Consider the following 20162-nt stretch of genomic DNA (forward strand, 5'->3'; position numbering starts at 1 on the left):
TGAAAACTTTACCCTTCTTTTAAAGTCAAGTATCTCTGTTATCCTTGGGCCAGCTTCTTGAAGAAAGGATTATTTTTCTTATTAGTAATGTAAAATTTAGTGTGCCTATCGTTTTGAAAAACAAAATAACCAAGGATTGCTACTAGGGAATTCGGGTTGCAGAATGTACAGAGTTACTTTGCAATCCTAATTATCGGAGTAAAGTTGGAATGACTTTTCCTGTCCTTAATAGATAATGGTCTGTCCCTGGCACAGGAACACATGATATTCTGAACATCTTTAGTAAGTAATTAAATGCAGAAAGAGCACAGTCCTGATGTATACCTACTAGAAAAAATACTCACATTTCTTTAGTACCATCTTCTTGAATGTCCAGATACATGAGAGGAAACTCTTAATAACTACTCAACAATAAGAAAAAAAAAAAAGCAAGTTTTTTAAGAAATAGTTTATGATGAAAGGAAATCATATGCTTTGATTACACATATGGAATGACCATACTGCCATTTTTGTAAAATAATTTTTCTTGTAAATATTAAAGCACATCCAAACTCGTATCTATTTTCAGATATTGCATATCTATTTGGAGCAACTGTAGATGCAAAATTATACTTAGATATTTATTTTTTGAGGTAATTATGCAAACAACCATGTCTAAAATAATTCCCTATGAAAACTAGTCTAATAAGTCTCTCAGAAATGTTTTAGTCATTTCTGAAATGTGTAATTCTCATAAATTGTTGTGTTCCTTTTAAATTGCCAGATTTAAATGTAAACCACTTACCTCCTTCTGCAACTTTGAAGATAACATCCCACAAAATTTTCATTCTCCATTCTCAAACCTTTGACACAAGACAGGCTAGGAACTTTAAGGGGCCCCAGTATTCCTCTCCCCACTTCTGTTGGCACCTGCAGGTGGCACGTCTTCCCCGTCTTCCCCCAGTGGACATTGCTTATATGCACTGTCTTGATTCACTTCATTTGATGAATGAAGTTCAAACATATATATGCAAAAGTCAACTTGTTTATAGATACAGATTTTTAAATTTTTATTATTATTATTTTACCAGAAAATGCTGTATTCTGCAGTCACAATTCTGCAGTTTGCCAAGAGAATGAGTACTCTGCAAGGAAGCTTTCTGGCACGGCATCTCAAAATAAGCAGAGTTACCAGAGGAATTATTTCCCCTTTACAAAACCACCAGATGTACTACACTGCTGAAAAGTAAGAACCTTGGATGATATGTCAACAAGAGAAGTTACAAAAAGTAAAAAACAAAACACTGAAAGTAACATACATTGATTTCTGCATTCACGAGCAAAAAAGAGTTCTGAGTATAACCCTGCAACTTCGTGTTGTGAAACTCCCTAAGGACACATAGATAATTAAGGATTCTCTTTATGTCAAACTTGCATTCAAATGCATCACAGCATCCAGGGGACTACAGATTTGGATTCATTTTGTGCTAATGCAGCCATCTGACACAGGTAGGAAGATAAGAATTTCCTCCAACTCTCTCCTCTGGAAAAGAGGTAATAACTGATTCTTTCTGTACTAGAACTTAATTTCAGATATCCAGATGCAATTAAAAATGACCCTGTACTTAATCTAAACCACCTGGAGGGTAAATAGGTCTGAATGAGGAAGCTACTTGAGGGAAATAAGCCTGACTCTGTCACCTTTCTTTCCCCCTCAAGTACTCCGAGAATTGGAAGTGTATCAGATAATAACAAGAACTTTAACTCCTCTTAAATAGAAAAACTGTTTGTGAACTGGTAAGATCAGTATTTCATGCCTTGGAATAACCAATTGCAACCATATTCCTCTTTAAGGCTTCTTCCAAGGAGGCACCAGGACTTAAATTACTTGAGGCAAAGTGACTTTTGCAGGAAATGATGTTGCCTGAGTATTGCAGAATTGAGACAGAGCCCTCAATTTCTGAAGTTATATTTTATTTCCATATGGAGCTTGCTAGGAACAAATATGCTTCTGGAAAGCATGCCTGCACAGATCAGAATGGTGAAACGGACTCAACAAAGCTCTTTCTTTCAAAGAAAAAGACTGCTACAAAAATAAATGGTTGAATTAGAAAATGAAGCCTAATTTGACACAGATATTTCTCCTGCATAAATTGCTAAAGCATGGTTCAGCTATGGAAAAATCCATTATCAGTATCCTCCTCTATTGGCAGAAAATCCAAACTATCTCCTACTGATCTACATTTCACACTTAAAATTCCACAGTGACCTTTTCAATCAGTTTATGATAGGTAACCTTTTCAATCAGTTTATGATAGTATTTCCTTCTCTTTCAATTTGGCTACCGATAAATGTTGACCAGACTTATACTATTTACCAAGACCTTGCCATGCCAGGATCTGAAAATCTAAGAATAAGTATCCCTGTCAACATCAGAACTAAACAGCAACAAAAAAAACCAGGATGTGCACCACAAAACATCAGTCAGGAATTTAAAGAAGTCAGTACAATTAGGACATTCTCTCTTGTTTTATGCATTACAGTGTAGTTTTTACTAATGTATTTCTGTTTTGTCTGTAAGAGAATAAATATTCTGCACCCCAAAAAAACACCACAGCAACTTTAAATCTTTTGCAAACTATTTAAGATTATCTGACCCTGTTAGAAAACAGTCTAGAATGAAATACAACTTATTATAACAAGGAAATAGCGAATAAGCTACCAGGCTGTTCGCTTGAATTCCTATGAGGTATGCATATTTGTAAAAAACAGCTGGATGGGAAGTTACATGGTATCTTAAACAAATACAATGAATGGAAAATCCATTTGGTGGAGAAACAGTAGACATTAAATATTAAAGACAGTCAGACACAGACATATATATGTGAAATTTGAAAAATTTGGAACAGGACGAAAAAAGAGCTAAGCCTGCGGGGATCTATAGAATATCCAAGTATGAGATCAGCTGATTTCTCTAACATGTTGGAATAACAAGTTCATGACAGAGAAAGTGTTAAGTTACATGTTATTTAAACACTTCCCATGTCATCAACCTGCTGTCTCAACATACCATATGCGAGGGTAGGGCCGTGATAAGATAACAACACATCAAGCAGAGCTTCACAATATACATTAAGGATGGTGCTGTAAAAATATAGAAATGCAAGATTAGAAAAATAAAAATCAATGCTCTCACAGTGGTGTCCTTTGGCCTGTCCAGGGCCTACACTTATGCAGAAGGATTTACGGTCTTTAAAAGTGTGTATCCCATGAACCCATCCCTCAGATTAGTAATATCTCTTACTTAAAAACAAACAAACAAACAAACAAACAAACAACAAACAAACAAACAAACAAAAAACAAACAAACAAACAAAAAAAAAACAACAACCAACTACAACTCACCAAACAAACAAGCCATGGGGATACGGTAGGTTCAAACATAGGCCTTCCAGGTGGCATGGAGTTCAGTCACAGTCGGAAAAGGTAGTAATATAATGAATCCAGCTCTTTGATCGAACACAATAACCCCTGCATTATCAAATTATATGTACCTCTGCAATATGCTCTGACATTCTTAAACGTTTATTCAGGTCTTTATAGCATTAATTCTCTTTAATCCTACTTCATCTAGAATCAGACATGTAGTTAAGTAATTAAATACTAATTTTTTCTAGAACCATTGCCAAAATCTGGGCTGTTTTCCCCCATAGTACTCCATATCTGACAGGCTTTTTTTTAAACAGTTCTTGGCATTATGTAATTGAGTTACCCTACTTTCACATAAAACCACGTCACGGCTGGGATGTCTTGGCCAGACAGACAGTCAAGCAAAATCTCCCCCGTCACACCTTCCTTCATAATAGACATTATTTTGACATCTACTAATCTTTGAAGTGTTTCACAAGAGAACATAGTTGAAATTCTTCTCAATAAGACAAGGTGACTGTACTGTTTGGGAAATTATATGTTTGTCTATTAAAGACTCATATTGTTACCAGAAGCATGAGGTTTTAATAAAAAGAATTAATTTAAATAAAGTTTTTTTTAATTGAGAGCTGTATACACAGGAATCACAAAACATCAGTGTGGTCACTGCAACAAACTCTTGTTAGGCAACAGTCTTCAAAACTTATTCCCTTATGTGACCTTTCAGATCTGAGATCTAAAATCAGTTTTCCAAGCTTCCCAAACTGACAGCTTAACGTACTGCTGAGCAGCCCACCAATTCAAGTGATGGGTGCAACTATTTTAATGTTTATATGCAGCCCTTGGAGGTGAATTTCACCTCCAATTTTTACATTTTCCTCCCTCCTTCTAACAGACGTTTCAGCAAAGGATGAAATACAGTTGTTCATTATGTCAAGAAAATACCAATTAGCCAACAGACAATTCAATAAGCTTTGTGTAAATATGGTGAACAGATGATGTCTTATTTAAGTTTGATGAATTAATGCTTAATTTCCTTCCTGCATACCCCCAAAACAGCCAGCATAAATGTCAATTGCTAGAGCTCTGACTTCTGGGGGGAAGCACACTTTATTTATTTAGCATTGCAAAGCAAAGTTTCAGCAACAGTGAACAAAAATAATGAAATTTTCTGGGTTCCATTCCCCAATGACTCCTTCACCACCACCCAGCTCTCCTGAGTTGAACTAACATAGCAGGCACTTTAAGTCAACTCTTATAATTGCTTCCAATTTGCCTGTTTTGCTTTTGGCAATTAACAAACTGAAATGTTATCATGAAAGAGGCCATCTCATTTATAAGGCCAGGTTTTCCCTCCACTAAAATATGCAGGCACTCTGTTCTTTATTACCAGCAGGAGATAAATGGCTGGTTTTCGTTGCTGAAGAATATATAATGGTTAAAAAGTCACTTTTTTCCTCCAGCTCTACATAAATCACAGAACTAGTCAATATTTAATAATGCTTGCCTTGGTCTGGAGTCCCTTGATCACCCCTGTCATGTGTAATAGCTCCCTCTCCGATATCTTTGACATAAAAGCCCAGCTTTACTGCAATACTAACATGTAGAGGGTCATTACGGATCGACATTTACCTTAATCTGTGACTGCCAACCATGAACCGATAAATTCCAGCAGATTCCACTGGGAGAAATCAGTAAACTTCTCAGTGGAAAGAACTGAAGGAAAATTCTGCCGAGAACAGAATACATTTTCTACAAGGGCTGCTCTGCAAATGGGTTCTGACTTTTGAAAGTTCTCTAGCTGCACAGCTTTGCAACATTTAATACCGTTTTGATGGTTTGAGAGACGGGATGACAACTGAGGATGACATGACTTAGAAAGCAAGCAAAAATTTGCTCTGCAAAAACAATGCAAGATTAAACACAAGGGGAATATGGCTTTTGCATTATTCACCCTGCTGCCTTGGCGGAAATGGCTGTGCTGTCACGGGTCCAGCCAAAATGTTGCTCCTTTTTTTCAAATTGATCATCACTCCTTCTCCTCATAATCTTACAAGTGCTTCACAGCAGAATACATCAAAGCCTTCATTGCATAAAAAAGGGACACAACAGCCTTTGTGAGGGGTCAGCTGAGACTGCCTACCACACATTACGCTCCTCAATGAATGTCTCTCTCCAAACAGCACACAAACAAGTTCATTTATATACTACTTCGTAGAGGACAGCAATTACAGCGTGTACGTTCTCTTTAGCAGCAACACTGGAAACAACAAATAGTTCTCATTCTGAGCAGAAAAAAAAAAGGCAAGTTATGAAGCCATCAGTGGTTCAATTCTCTATCTGTTACCACATTTACAGTACTGATTAAATTTGCGTACAGTACATAGAAGGATTAAATGTCATCCAAACATTATTTTCAACCACAATTTTGTATTATGCTCATAAGAAAACATTTTTATAGTTGCCTGTTGTCAATCATGTTATTTAAAGTGCACTAAAAATTAATGACAACATTGTTAGGTATAATTCACAGACATTATTTGTGTACAATATTTTATTATTTATTATACCTTAGAGCATGCCTAATAGCTCAAATTGACATATTAAATGCTCACATGCATTTTGCAAGCATTCATTTTTACTCTCTGCCCAAGTAGTTTATATTTATATAATAATTAGAGGACACAACATTTTACTTTCTACTGAAAAATACACACTGTGTGCAATATATTTGGAAAAACTGTCAATTTATATTCTTTAGTGCCTTATATAGTCTTCTTTGCAATGGTAACATCAATGTTTAACTCTACCTGTTCAGATTTAGCAATATTTTCACCCAAAACCACATTACTACATTTAGGTTTAAAAGACACATGAAAAAAGAAACCAGCCCATAACATAAACCAGTGGGAACAAAACAGCAGCTCATGATGCAATAAGGTTTGACAGATAACTATTACTCTTCAGGCTTTTTTATTGTATGTTAAGTCTGTTTGTTATATACAAATAAAGAGCCTGTTTTCCTTTCACCTTTTTGGGAATAAGTATCTGATTTAATTGCATACTTTTTTAGGTAGCTGGTTGTTTGTAAGCCTTACTTCTTCACACCAGCTTATATAAATTTCAAATATACCCATAAAAAACGATATTATGAAGAGCTCTCATGAATGGCTCCCACTTATACAAGAAAGCCAACTGAAATTTTCTGAGTACAGCCTCCTTATCTGACTGAAGGTTGTGAGATAAGATGCCATGTGTATATCTAGAGACTAAATGACTGCAGAGGGCTTATCTTTATTTGCCAATTTATGTGTTTGGACAAATGCAAAGCACCATAAATCAAAGCAGCAGTACTTAAAGAATAAAATTGATCATGCTAAAATAATCAATGGAGTGGCAAAAAAGGAGAAAAATTTGGTGCTAAAGGAATTTTTCAAAACATGAAATGGAATATCAGTGCTATCATTAGACTTATTATGAAGGAAAAAAAAGTACCTTGATCAGCATAGAAGAGACCAGTGACAAAGACTGTGTAGGTCAGTTTTCCATTAGGTTTATTTGGGGCAAGCCATTTTAACTGAGCTTCTTTGGACCCATGAACAGCAGCAAATATATCAACTGTTCCCTTGGGGGGACCTTCCATGGTCCGAGCTTCTACCTGTAAGTTCAACCATGAGACAAGTTTGTTGTCATAGTTTACAAACAGAGAAGCAATGAGAAATGCAAAATTTTACGAAAAGTTATTTCTTCAGAAAAAAAAAAAAGATAACCAACACTGCAGGTGTCCTAATTCTTAAGCATTTTACTTTCCTTTCATCTGCATTTGTTTGAACCTGTCCAGCTACCAACATACTTTATACAGAGACCCATGTAAGAGGTAGCCAAAAAATACTGGAAAAGAATGATTCATTTATTGAAAACACCATTGCACCTCATGTGGATGAATTACCTCAGCTTAGCATTAAAGGAGAAAGCAGCAATAGAAGGCAACATGTTTTTGAGCTTCTGCATTTTAAAAGACAACTGTAAGGAACATGCATTTAAACACTACACTAAATTACCACAGATATTCGATAGAGTACAATATCTGTTACAGAATAGTGGTTGCTCCCGGAATTAACATGTTTAAGTTGCAATAAAAACTAGATCATTGAGAGAAAACAAAATATTTTAAAAGAGGTGGAAAATGTAACAAATATTATTTCCATATATATATAAAAATAAATATTCATTCAATATTATAGAAATCTAGTATTCAAATTTCACACATTGTAGTAAACATTCAGTGCTGTGGAACAAAATAATTTGTTCTTATGTTATTTGTGGCAACAAGTTTGTTTCTCATACATTATTTATTTGATGTTTTCTAAGGTATAAGATGATTTTACACCTTTTTAAGTGCCTCTCAGCTGCAAGTTCATGGCAGTGCTAATAAATGCTATTTTTAATCTGCCACACCTACTCTGTCATCAAAATAACTAAACATACTTTCTCTGTCCTTGAAAAATGAATGTTTTACTTTTTAGCATGTAAAATTTGGAAACCTTATTGTTTACAAGTGCCAGGCTGTATCTTTGATGTGTATCAATATCTCTACACATGCTTCTACATTCATACACTCTACTGTATTTAAAATAGGTGAGTAGTTCCAGTAAAGTCAACAGGATAAAGTACGTGCTAAAAGATAAACACTACACAGATTAATGTATCAGTACCACATTGATTATTTGGATATTTCAGTCAAAAACCTTCTTATGGACAAATGTGACTAAACTGTGCTTTCGAAACGAAAATAATTTCCTGTAAAGTAGTGCTGCTAAATGCATATATTCTGATCTCATCACATTAGAAATATAAATAAAGGAATGCCAACTATTTTTTCTACTGAGGGGATTAAAATATTCTGAAAATAGTATGAATTTACAGCAATCTGTACCACAACCTAAACAGCTGCAACATCTGTGCTGTGTCTCTAGCCTTTTCTTTATGACCTGCTGTTCTTTTAGTATAAAAAATATTGAAGCACTGTTTAGAATCAGTAGATGCAGTATCCTATAGAGCAGGGGTGTCAAACTCATTTTCAGCGGGGGCCACATCAGCCTCGCAGTTGCCTTCAAAAGGCCGAATTTTAGGACTGTATAAATCCTACAGATATACACATTTTTACAGTCGTAAAATTACCTTCGGCCCTTTGAAGGCAATCGCGAGGCTGATGGGGTGTCAAACTGAAAATGAGTTTGACACCCCTGCTCTACAGCTACACCTCTGCAGTATACTTTGAAAATAATATTTTGTATAAAAAATGTACATCCTGTATATAAACATCTGGCACAGAAAACACATTTCATATTTATTTTTCTGAACCTTACAAGAGCTAACACATTTTAAAACCAGTTTTATTACTTTTTTAAGCAACAAAAAACAATTGGAACTGACACACAACTAATATTTTGCCTTTCCTAGAGAGTAAAATTTAGCATTTCTTAATTCACGTGTTACCAGTTTGCATCTCACTTGAAAATAAATCATAGTAACTGAAAAAAATACTTAAAAACTATGTAACCCAAATAAAAAAGTTACTATGAATGCATTCATAACTGATTAAGATCTTCACAGCCACCTTCAGAAACATTAGCTGAAGAAATCATGTATTTAGGACAGTCACATTCGTATTTAGGACAGTCACATTTGTTCATTGATTGGGGCACATTAAGCTCAAGATCAGCAACAAAAATAGCTGGAAGCATATCTATTTACTGCTGGGAGACAGCTCCCACACTATTTAGAGTGCTATTTAGAGTAAAGGCAAAACATTTGGTTTTTCTTCTTTTTTTTTTTTTTTTTTTTTTCTCCAAGTTTTGGATTCATTCTGTAATTGATACAAAAATCTTTCAAAAATCAAATGAAGATGCAGTGCTTTCACTTCCTGGCAGCACTTAGGTGAGCCTAAATAAAGATGTTGTACTTCAATTCCTGTGATTAGAGATGGATCACTGGCTTTGGAAAACAGTTTGCGTACTGATCACAGGTTGCAGATGAGTATCAGCTACAGCGACCTCTACTTTGAATTGCTTTGAAAGTCAAGTTATGAGTCTGCAATTCAGTGGAGATGTGCAAAAAGACTACTAAAAATATTTTTTTTAACTCTTAACTACTGCCTTTCTGTTCTGTCCTGTTGATGCCTATTTGATAGGACAGAAATACTGAAAACATGCATATTTCATCTGTATGCAAAGCCTGGTAACAACTCGTCTTAAACATCACTGCTAACACAATGGATCAGGTTATTGCACATCAAATACCTTAAAACAAGTTTTGCTTTTGGGGCATATGTGAAGTTGTAAAAAATGTACAAGAAAAACTGGCAAAAAGCCATTCAAGCTTCTAAGAGTAAATATCCTTCAAAGCAGAGCAAGCTATAAAATGTTTAACGGTTATAAAGTCTAGTATTCTACAGATAGACAATACCAGCATTTAAAAGAAAGTGATTCTTGGAAAGAATATTGGAAATGTGACTAACAAATTATATCATAAAAATAAAACCTGGAAGTTCTTTTCAGAGCACAATATAGTGATATTATAAATTATGATGGAACAACATTGAAAATTTTAAGATCTTTCCCTTTTCTTGTTAGCAAAATTAAAAGTGCACACATGAAGCTGAATTAAACAAAAAATGAAATCTCAGATTAGTACAGGTTTCTTAGTTATGCTTGAAAACAAATCCAAGCATAGTAGGTATTATTCCAGTTATTCATCAGCCACAGTACTAGGAAATCATACTGGATTTATCAATTCAGCTATACTTCTAAAAACCTGTAAAAAAAATTAAAAAGCCTCAGAAGGCTTGTTTTTCACGTGTCGAATTTAATATTCCCATATTCCTAAATCGTGAAAAAATGGGGCGTTGTACAAGACTGTTAAAATATGTCCAATATAATATTTTGATCACATACTTACATTCAAAAGATATTTACTAATCACCATATTTTCCTTGCTCTTGTTGCTACTTCTGGCTTCTGCAACTCTGAAATTAACTCCAGCTCTCTCAGTCAGGCAGCTAGAAATTTGCTCTTTACTTGGACAGTAACTCTTTATTTATATACGTCCTTATAGATGTGGCTAAAGCACATCCGTACCTTTCAAACATGTTTTCTCTACTTAATTTCAATAATGTGTGTTTCAGCCTCAAATTTTGCCTTTTGTCACTGTACCTATGTTCCACTTTGGAAGCATGCCTAACAATGACCTATCAAATCTTTTGCAGCTCTTAAAAAGGATTTTTTTTTTAAATGTCACATTTTGCCAGATGGGTTAGTACTGACCAGAGTGAATCATCACCATTTACTCTGATATTCACTGCCATCTGACATTTATTACACTCCCAGAATGCAAATTAAGGTACTCACCAGTGGACCCAAAGCACAACCTTTTGCAGTGCATGCCTGGACTCTGAAGGAATGCAGACTCCAAGGAGCAAGTCCATAAGCATAACAACTTAGCTGTGACGAATTTTGCATCAGAATACCATCCATGTACAATCCATAGCTAGTAATAATACCTATAAAACAATGTGATAGCACTCACTTAATATCTAAAGAGCTACAGAGTTTAGAAGAAAAATAATGCTACAGACATTAGGGTGGTAGTAGCAGTATTTCAAACAGCTTTCAGTTAAGCAGGTAAGTGTTCAGGAGGACTGTGTATGCAACACTTGGAAGAAACACACTCTCCCATCTTTAACTGTTGAAAATCTCACAAGTGGATTGCATCTTTTGAAAACTATCCCATTGTTCCAAAGATTACCCTTTAACAAATATGTTTCTGAATAGCAGATAAGATGACCTTGCGATCAGGAAAACGAAGGCAATTCTCTTTCACAGCCTGCTCTGCATTTGACTATGGAAACAGGAACAGGAAAGACACATAAAACCATCTCACATCTTAACAGGTTTAGATTTAGAAAAAAAAATGTGATCTACAATATAACTGAAACAATGAAAGACAACTCAGGCCAGTGTTATAACTACAATTGAGCGGTTACTAACAATTTTATCATACAAAAAACCTTATTGATACTCATTGACAATTGTCTCGGATTTTCCGAGTTTTGCCAACAATGTACGTACTTCATTTGAGGGTTTTGTCCTTGGAAACAGTTTTGCCCACTTTTCTAAACAAAACCACAAAATTTTATAAATTGATGTTTCCTCCTCAGTATGCTGTAGAAAAATTCTTGAAGTAAACTATTCCTTACCTATTCAATCTAAAGAAAAAAAACATATTTGCAAACTGTTAGCAACATTTTTAGATAGACGAGCAAATGGTCCAACTGGTGCAATTAGCTAATACTAACACAAAAATTGCCGACGATTGTTCATCTCATTTATAAGGAAACCTAAATCTCTGCTCTTCCAAAGGTGCCTTATAATATAACATGACTCCTGTACAGAATATATATATACAGTGTTTTGAATTCAATGAACTAAAGAGTGAATTTGGCAGATTTGCTTAGCCTTTGGAATTTGAGCTTGCAAAGGAATCCCTTTTCTCAGGGCTATTCCTCCATCTTTCTCACTTCTGAATTTTCTCCTCTTTTAAAAGAGCTATTTAAGGCAAATAAATGCAAAGCTATAGGATTCATTAGAAGTGAGTTTAATTCAGAGGATGCCTTCTAATCTTCCCATTATAGAAAACGTCTTCATATTGTAAAATTATAGCTCAATTCCTCTTCTCTTAAAACTGAACTGTTTGAAACTATATTGAGGAAGATTCTGTTTGAAATTGAGAAAAGATTTTCACATCTACTGAATGGAGAAGTGCTTCGTAAATAAAAGTGTATACACAACTGTTTCAGCTGAGCTTTGAAGAGTTATACTTCAAAAGATTTATACACTAAAGCAATGCAGCGCTGCTTATGGTGAAGTGATTCACAGACTCCTCAATTCTTTTCTCTTCTAGAAAAGTGAAGGCTAAACTGGAGTCAGACAGCAGAGACGTGTGTGTGGGAGGAAGTCCTGGTAAATCTCACACTATCAATCCTACCACATTTGACAGGCTTCTTAAAGAAAAATCCCTTGGGGTTCCATGTCTAGTTGCTTGTAAAGCAAGGGGATTAATGGTTTATATTTGCCCTACATTACATAAACAAATTATATATATATTAAAAAATATTATCTTTATCTCAGAGGAAAAATGTGAACCCTGGTATTAAGGATGTGTTTTACAGGAAAAACAAAACAAAACCACTGAAGTACTTTAAGTATCTGTACAAGTAACATTAACCTTTTAAAGTAATGGACAAAGCATTATTAAGTCCTTTAATATTTATGGTAACAGCATGAATCATAATGAGATAATTTGATATTAATGTGGGTGTCATAAGAGCATTTATGTGATCTCTGCTTTAATTCACTATTATTTAACTGGACCATTATTTTAAAGTGTTCCTAAAAACCACATCATCGTGCAGCACCTACACTCTTGAGGACCAGCTTGCTGGTCAACACTGTGAGCTTTCATTAGTCCTCCCAGTACTGTCACAGAATAATCATCTCTAATGGGCTGATTGATTATCTTAATTCTACTTCTGTCTTTGCCTTGTATGACTCTGACGGATAAAATTACAAAATGAAAAGAAAGAAAAAAGTACATTTCAGAACAAAAGGGCTAGTAGCCTGACTTAGAGATGTGAAGCCATTTCTCAAAATGGGGCAATAATTCTTTCTGGCCAGGGATAAATAACTTAGCCTCTCTATTTCACCAGTATATGTTTCCAAAGCACACTAAGAAAAAGTTTAAAGTCAGCCCAAAGTTTATGTACTTCTCAGTTCTTCCTAGATATTCCTGAAGTTTACCATCCATGAAATACTGAAGAGTATAGCATATTTTTGTAATTTACAAGGCTTTGGTGCAACACATGATCACCATGGAAAAATGCAGTCTCTTTATACTTATTAAGTCTAGGTAGCTAGATAAATCTTGCTTTCGCTGATGACAAGTTTTCTGTTGACTACAGTACATCTATGCTGCACTTTTGGAAAAAGAAAAAAACAAACAAAACAATGCAAATTAAGCTTAAACTGAATAAAGTTACACACTCTTGCCTTTTTCTTCCTCCTCTCCCCACCCTGGATAAGGCCCTATAATCTGTTCATGATATTCCAGACAATAAAGATGAAAAGAGGTTTTGATACTAAAGTGTTACAAGCACTTTACTCTTAGGGTGCAATCTAAAGGCGAAATCTTATGCAAACATACTTTTACCTACACCAGTTCCACTGACTCAAGTCATGTCTCACAAGCACAAGGATTTGCAGGTACAAGTACTGGATTAGTTCACTGAATAATTTTATAAAACTAATATTGGCCATTCAAATTCCACAAAGCCTTGGAAGATACAGTCCAGATCAAGACTTGATTTTATCTATGACCCATACACAAGCAAAGTGTTTGAGAAGTGGTCACCTAAGGAAAATTTTCAGTGGCGAAAAGAGTCAAAGTCACTTTTTCATGTGAGTGGATTGTAAAAGAGCAGATCTCAAACTATATGACAAGACTGTAATAGATGTGTTCGGAAGAATATATGGTTCTTTACTGAGGCCACTAGAATGAGGAAGGCTCAGAGCAGAATATCTGATGCCACATGTCATTTCACAAGCATCTCCATATCTTGCCCTCATCTAAATGGTCTGTATTGCTTACATCCACTACCTATGTATGTGACATGTATGTGATAGAAATATAGGAGGGTTCTGCTGTAAAGTGGCATACCTCTGAGCCATATCGTACCAACAGTTGCATTGCTGGTTTGAAAATAAGATAAAAGAAAATGTGCATATTACAAATATACTCAGCATACCATCTTCCAAATGTCTTTCTTCCACACTTGGTAGATAAATGACATTTCTAACACAACTTTCAACAAAGAATTGGGTGCATTGTTTCTCATTTTCTATGAAATGGAAAATTTTCACATGATAATATAAATTTGTCTTAAAATCAACCAAAAATGGAGCTCAGGAATTCAATATCCATGTCTGAATAACATTAGCCTTTGATGTCAAGATGGTCCCTTATCTCAAAGCTTGACTCCCCTACATTGCGCCATTTTTATGAAGAACCCAAGTAGCCTATAATCCTGTTTGCCACCTTTGGCCTCAAGGGTAGCATATTAATCCCCCTTAACCTTTTCTAATTGGTGGCAAGCAGCTGGACTCCATATATATCAAGAGAGCATAGTAAAATCTATGCTGTCCAAACCCCAGTCAGCCTACACACCCATTCAACGTCACCAACAGCTACCAAGCTTCCCCAGCCCATGGAAATAAACAGTAACTTCTGTCATATAGTACCAGAAAAATGGAGGAGGGAGATAAAGAATGACCTCAGAGATCTACTAAGGAGATGACAATTTATAATATGCAAATGTGTGCAACTCTGAGGTTTTTTGAAGCAAAGCCAAGCTCAGTAATTTCAAAAAGCACTACTTACACCTAGCAGACTGAAACTTGAGAAGTTTGGACCAATTAAGTCAAAAGTGGGAAACAGTTCCTATCTTTTTGGAAAGAACTAAAAAAAAAATCTACTTTAGAACTTCTGACTACAAGAATACACCAGTAAAATGCTGAAGAAAATTTAAGAAAAAGTTCCTTCTGCTGGTCTTTCCCATCTTTCAGTCTTCTTAACTACTATATTTTTCAGCCTCCTACACAGTTTTAAAATACTGACACAGAGAGCGATTATAAATGATGTGGCCACTAGGCAGCCCAAAAGATATGCTGAGAATGAACAAAACATAGTCACTGAACAATGCAAGCTTTCCTGATTAAGCAGTTGTTCAGTGAAAAGTTTTAGAGGTTTGTTGTTTTTTTTTTAATTATTTTTATGAAATAAGGAAAGGGATGGAAATAGGAGATTGGAAAGAAATAAATAGGAGAATCGAAAAATGTGTTATTAGTTATATCATTTTTCTGAAAATCCCCAAAAATGTGGGGAAGAAGAAAAACAACAGAAAATTTGTATAACCCTTCTTGACCATTGTGCAAGTCTGATCATGCAGTGGTGAAAAACAAAGTCTTTGCTCCCCTAGTGCCTTTCTGACTGCTAAATGCTTATGAGATAGCAATTCTTCTACTCTGAACCACTCAGCAAGAGCTTGCAGGTGGAAAGAAGCCTTTTCTTGCAAGGCAGGACAGCAGCAGCTGACTTGGCTGAATCAGTTCTAACCCTAAGGAAACCCTCTAATGGCAGCACACATAGTATCTTCATATCACCAAAAAAATAACAGTAGCAAGGGAAAATGTGAAAATACCAGGAATATTTTTTTAAAGGGGAGAAATACACACAGGAGGCCTAGAGAGAGTATATTCAGGATCACAGAGTAGGCAGATTTATGGCAAAACTGTTAATTACGTAAACGCATTGTTCAAAACCCCAATGTTGAGGTGAACAGTGTTGTCATTGAGGCTGTTGAAATCTCCAGTTTCCATTGATGAAAGGATAAGGCATAAAGGAATATAATTTCTTTCATAAAGTTCCCCTGATTCTTATTACATATCTGCTGCTCATCCAGTTCAGATTCACAGCTTTCCTAACAAGCTCTTTATTGTATTTAAATATTTAAACTATAATTAAACTATATATTTATGATATTTTAAAAGAGATCCAAGCTGTACATAGTAAACACTGTATTAACAACAGGATAAAATGTCTAAATTTAGTCATATATTCCCAACTTTTATTTCTAATAAAGAAAGTGTGAGGAAATGTATTTATCAAACTATAGGTCTTTATCCTATGCTGTTGATATACATATATAAATACAGGTATGTATATATTTATATTTATTTGATTAGTTAAACCACTCTCTAAACTATTTGGATTTTTTCCCACAATGCAGGGATAACAGCATCAGGTCCTGACATGAACTATTCCATGACAAAAATGTTGGTTTCATTGAAAATTATTCAGACTTCAGTCACTAAGACACATATGTGGACTTCGTGTCCCCTCCCCTCCTTGCATCCTGTACATCTTCCCCCTTCTCCTTCCTCCTTGCCATCCTCTAAGCCTTTGCCACATATGCTGATAGGATTTTAGAAAACAGGGTTAGAGGGTTTCTAAAGGGCTAGGATGCAACTTCGTCCAATATGACTATCATAAATTATCAAACAGACTGTTTGATAGGAGATACCATACTCTTATTTCATTCTAAAAGTAATGTAAGACCTTACAGAATATTGCACAGATGTAACTTTACAATCACTACTTTTTGGGGAATCATTTAACGTGCCTTGCAGAGAGGTTATACAAGTAAGATGTGCTTTATCACAACTGAAAGCGAGCAAAAACTTGCAGGGGAAAAATGAAATTAAATGGAAAACACTGTGAAAAATAATTGATATAGATCAATATGACAAGCCAATGAAGAAAAACATTTCTGTTTCTTTAAATTCAGTGATTTTTGCATAGCTTCCTCTGCTGTGATTCAAACTGTTACATGCACAATAATAAAATCAAGGAGAATCCCAAGGCCATATGATACTGTGTAATACCATTAGAAATGTAAAATTTGTCCAAAACTTTTACACATAGATATTTCACAATGAAAAGCATTTCTAAGCAAAAGAAAGTATATTATTTCACTTCCACAGCCATTAAAATGTAGAACTTCAAGGTGACTATGTAAAACACAAACTTAATTATTATTTTGTATCAATTAAAGTAAAAGAAATAAATGTTTTATTGGAGAGTGAAATTAATATCCTAGACTAATACTGTCCAAGGATGCCTATTCCTCAGCTCAGTTGTCCTGGAAAACATTAAACAATGAGATGCAGTACACATGAGCTATCAAAAGGGAGCACTTTTGAGCCACTGAAACCGTACAATAGGCTAAACCCCACAATCTCATAGCTGCACACAATGATACTATCTCAGGTATTTTATGTGCTAAAATGATCATTAAAAATTAAGCACCACATATAAGCTGCCATTTAGAATATTAATTTACCTTTACTAATCATCTTTTTAACTTGAGGCTAAAAGAGTTCACTTACCATTCGGATACTCAGGCTTAGTCCATGAGATGTTAAAGGAGTCAGATGAATACGACTGGACTTTTGGAGCAGAAACACCTTCTGGTGTACTCTCATCTGTTATAGCTGTGCTCGCTTCACTTATTGAACATCCACCTCCAGTGCAAGCCTTAAAAATGAATCAAAACAAATAAATATATTTCAATGTAATACCAATAATTTTAGCAGTGATTTTTGGTAATGTTTTATAATTTTTACGTATCTAAACTTAGTAAGTCTGTGCTTTTCATAGAGGACACTTTTCTTAGCATAGATTTGTTTACTCTTTTCTTAAATATTAAGATGTGCTACTTACGATATTTAGTTTCTAGGTATAACATAGCTAAAACATTCTACTAATGTTTGACTTGCAGCATTTTGCTTTGACTGTGAGTCATAATCACAATTAGATTTCCACTGCTTTTGCAGCCACATTTAAAGAAAACTATAGTACCACATACAACATTTACAGTGCAAAACTCCCCTGGAGCTGACTGAAAGGCTCTCACATGTTCCAGGCAGAATACACTGACCAACTCGCAACGCACTTAAAAAATTATCTCAATGAGAAGTCATTAAGAAAAAAATGCCATTCGGACACTCCTGCACTTCATGACAGCACACAGAGTAGCATGCAGATGCAAATAAAACAGTGAAAAAAACACTATTATAAATAAATATGTAACAGTTATTATTACATGTTTATGGATAACAAAGTCAAATCATTTGTATTTCAGTTACCAGAGAAGGAAAGATTGATTACATGATTTTTACATTTTGCTTGATTATGAAACAATACAATGTGATATTGCCCCACATAACTGGCTTTTAAAATTTTACATGCACAAACATAAGTCTACACAGCTATGGTCCTTATGTGTGCTGGTTTTCCAACTACTTGCACTAAAATCAATGACGAGACTGGAGTTCTTAGGGAAGTTACAAAAAACGTACAAGAATATATAAACTCTGTACTGGATTTAAAGATTTTTTTGCTTTATTTTATTGTTTGTATCTAATTTTATTGTTTAGTAAGAAAATGAAGCAAAATCTGAATTCAGCAAAGATTCAGACTCAGACATATTCTTAATTAGAATTTATGGGATCACCTGTGTTTTTAGGAGTTGCCCATATTCTGAAGTGGATAAACAGACACAAGGAAAAAGTAACGTTACTGTCCAAATCTCCAGGAATAAAAATGTTTGTCTCAATCTAGCATATTTCGTTTGAAAGCATTAGCTTCAGTTTTCCATTTCCTGGTGTGTTTCAAATCAGAGAGCAGTTGACATATTTGCTACCTGCCCCGCCCCCTCGCCCCCCCCAAAAAAAAAAAAAAAAAAGCATACTAGACCCATGAGTAAAAATAAGAATTGTTTGTGAATGAGAGGCTATTTTATACACCTAGATTATTTTGATTTCACTCATTTCACTGGAAATTATACTCCCAACACAACTAATGAATTAGTCCCTGTGTTCAGTTTTGGCTATCAAATAAAGATGAAAGAATACAACCTCAGTTTTGGGAACATCAAAAAATGGCATTTATTTACCAAATTAAAAAAAAAAAAAAAGACAGGTAGACAGATGCTCAGACAACGGTTCATGTTTTGATAAGGAAAATATCTAAGAACATCACCCTTCCAGCAAAAGCAGACTACTCCTCAGGTTATTTCACTTCTACTGGCTTCATGAAGCAGCCAAAAAGACCAGCTCTGGAAGACCTCTTCCTCATACATTCCTTACTGCCTTGCTAAACAAGTTCCACCAAGCCTTCCTCAGCAGTGGACAGCTTTCTCATCCAAGGGCTCAGTAACAGCAGCCTTCCTGTTCATTTATTTATTGAATTTCATGAAGCTCAGTTTTGGTATCTCTGAAATGTGTTGGGTATGAAGTTTGTGATCCTTCTAATGCAAAAATCAGTAAAAGAAAGCTCATCTGCATTTCAAATAGTGGGGTTTTACCTCAGTGCATCCAAGCGGACTGGGCACTTCTGGGACTCTGGCAATCACATCCAGTGATGCTCAAAGGCATGAAATCCTATATTTAAATTGAGTCCCATTGTGTATTTCTGAACTTCACTGAAAAACATATTTGTGGCAAAACTTGCAAAAATACTGAAACATCTAGGAGGCCAAGGCACAGACACAAACCGCGTAACAAGGCAGCATGCAGCGATCCTCCAGCTACCACCTGAGCTAGCTTGCCCACACAACACAGTTGTGAGGAGATATTAGCTTAACAGCGGAATCACTAAAGCACTCAAGTCACAGAATCACACACAGAATCACAGAATGTTAGGGATTGGAAGGGACCTTGAAAGATCATCTAGTCCAATCCCCCTGCTGGAGCAGCAACACCTAGATAAGGTTACACAGGAAGGCATCCAGGCAGGTCTTGAATGCCTCCAGAGTAGGAGACTCCACAACCCCCCTGGGCAGCCTGTTCCAGTGTTCTGTCAGCCTCACTGAGAAGAAGTTTCTTCTCAAATTTAAGTGGAACCTCTTGTGTTCCAGTTTGTACCCATTACCCCTTGTTCTACCATTGGTTGTCACCGAGAAGAGCCTGGCTCCATCCTCTTGACATTCACCCTTTATATATTTGTAAACATTAATAAGGTCACCCCTCAGTCTCCTCTTCTCCAAACTAAAGAGCCCCAGCTCCCTCAGTCTTTCCTCA

The 20162-nt window shown here is 35.4% G+C and overlaps 1 protein-coding gene across 1 annotated transcript in view; it reads right to left on the reverse strand.

Annotated features, from left to right (window-relative positions):
• Nucleotides 1-20162, reverse strand: part of USH2A (usherin) — a 387004-nt gene that overhangs the window by 170364 nt on the left and 196478 nt on the right. The window contains exons 35-37 of the mRNA XM_065058452.1: nucleotides 17469-17616; nucleotides 10818-10969; nucleotides 6904-7066 (exon numbers count right to left, since the gene is read on the reverse strand). Of these exons, the coding sequence (XP_064914524.1) occupies nucleotides 6904-7066; nucleotides 10818-10969; nucleotides 17469-17616 (463 nt within the window). The remainder of the gene's footprint in view (nucleotides 1-6903; nucleotides 7067-10817; nucleotides 10970-17468; nucleotides 17617-20162) is intronic.

Source organism: Columba livia, chromosome 3 (assembly GCF_036013475.1).
Source record: "Columba livia isolate bColLiv1 breed racing homer chromosome 3, bColLiv1.pat.W.v2, whole genome shotgun sequence".
NCBI classification, from domain to species: Eukaryota; Metazoa; Chordata; class Aves; order Columbiformes; family Columbidae; genus Columba; species Columba livia.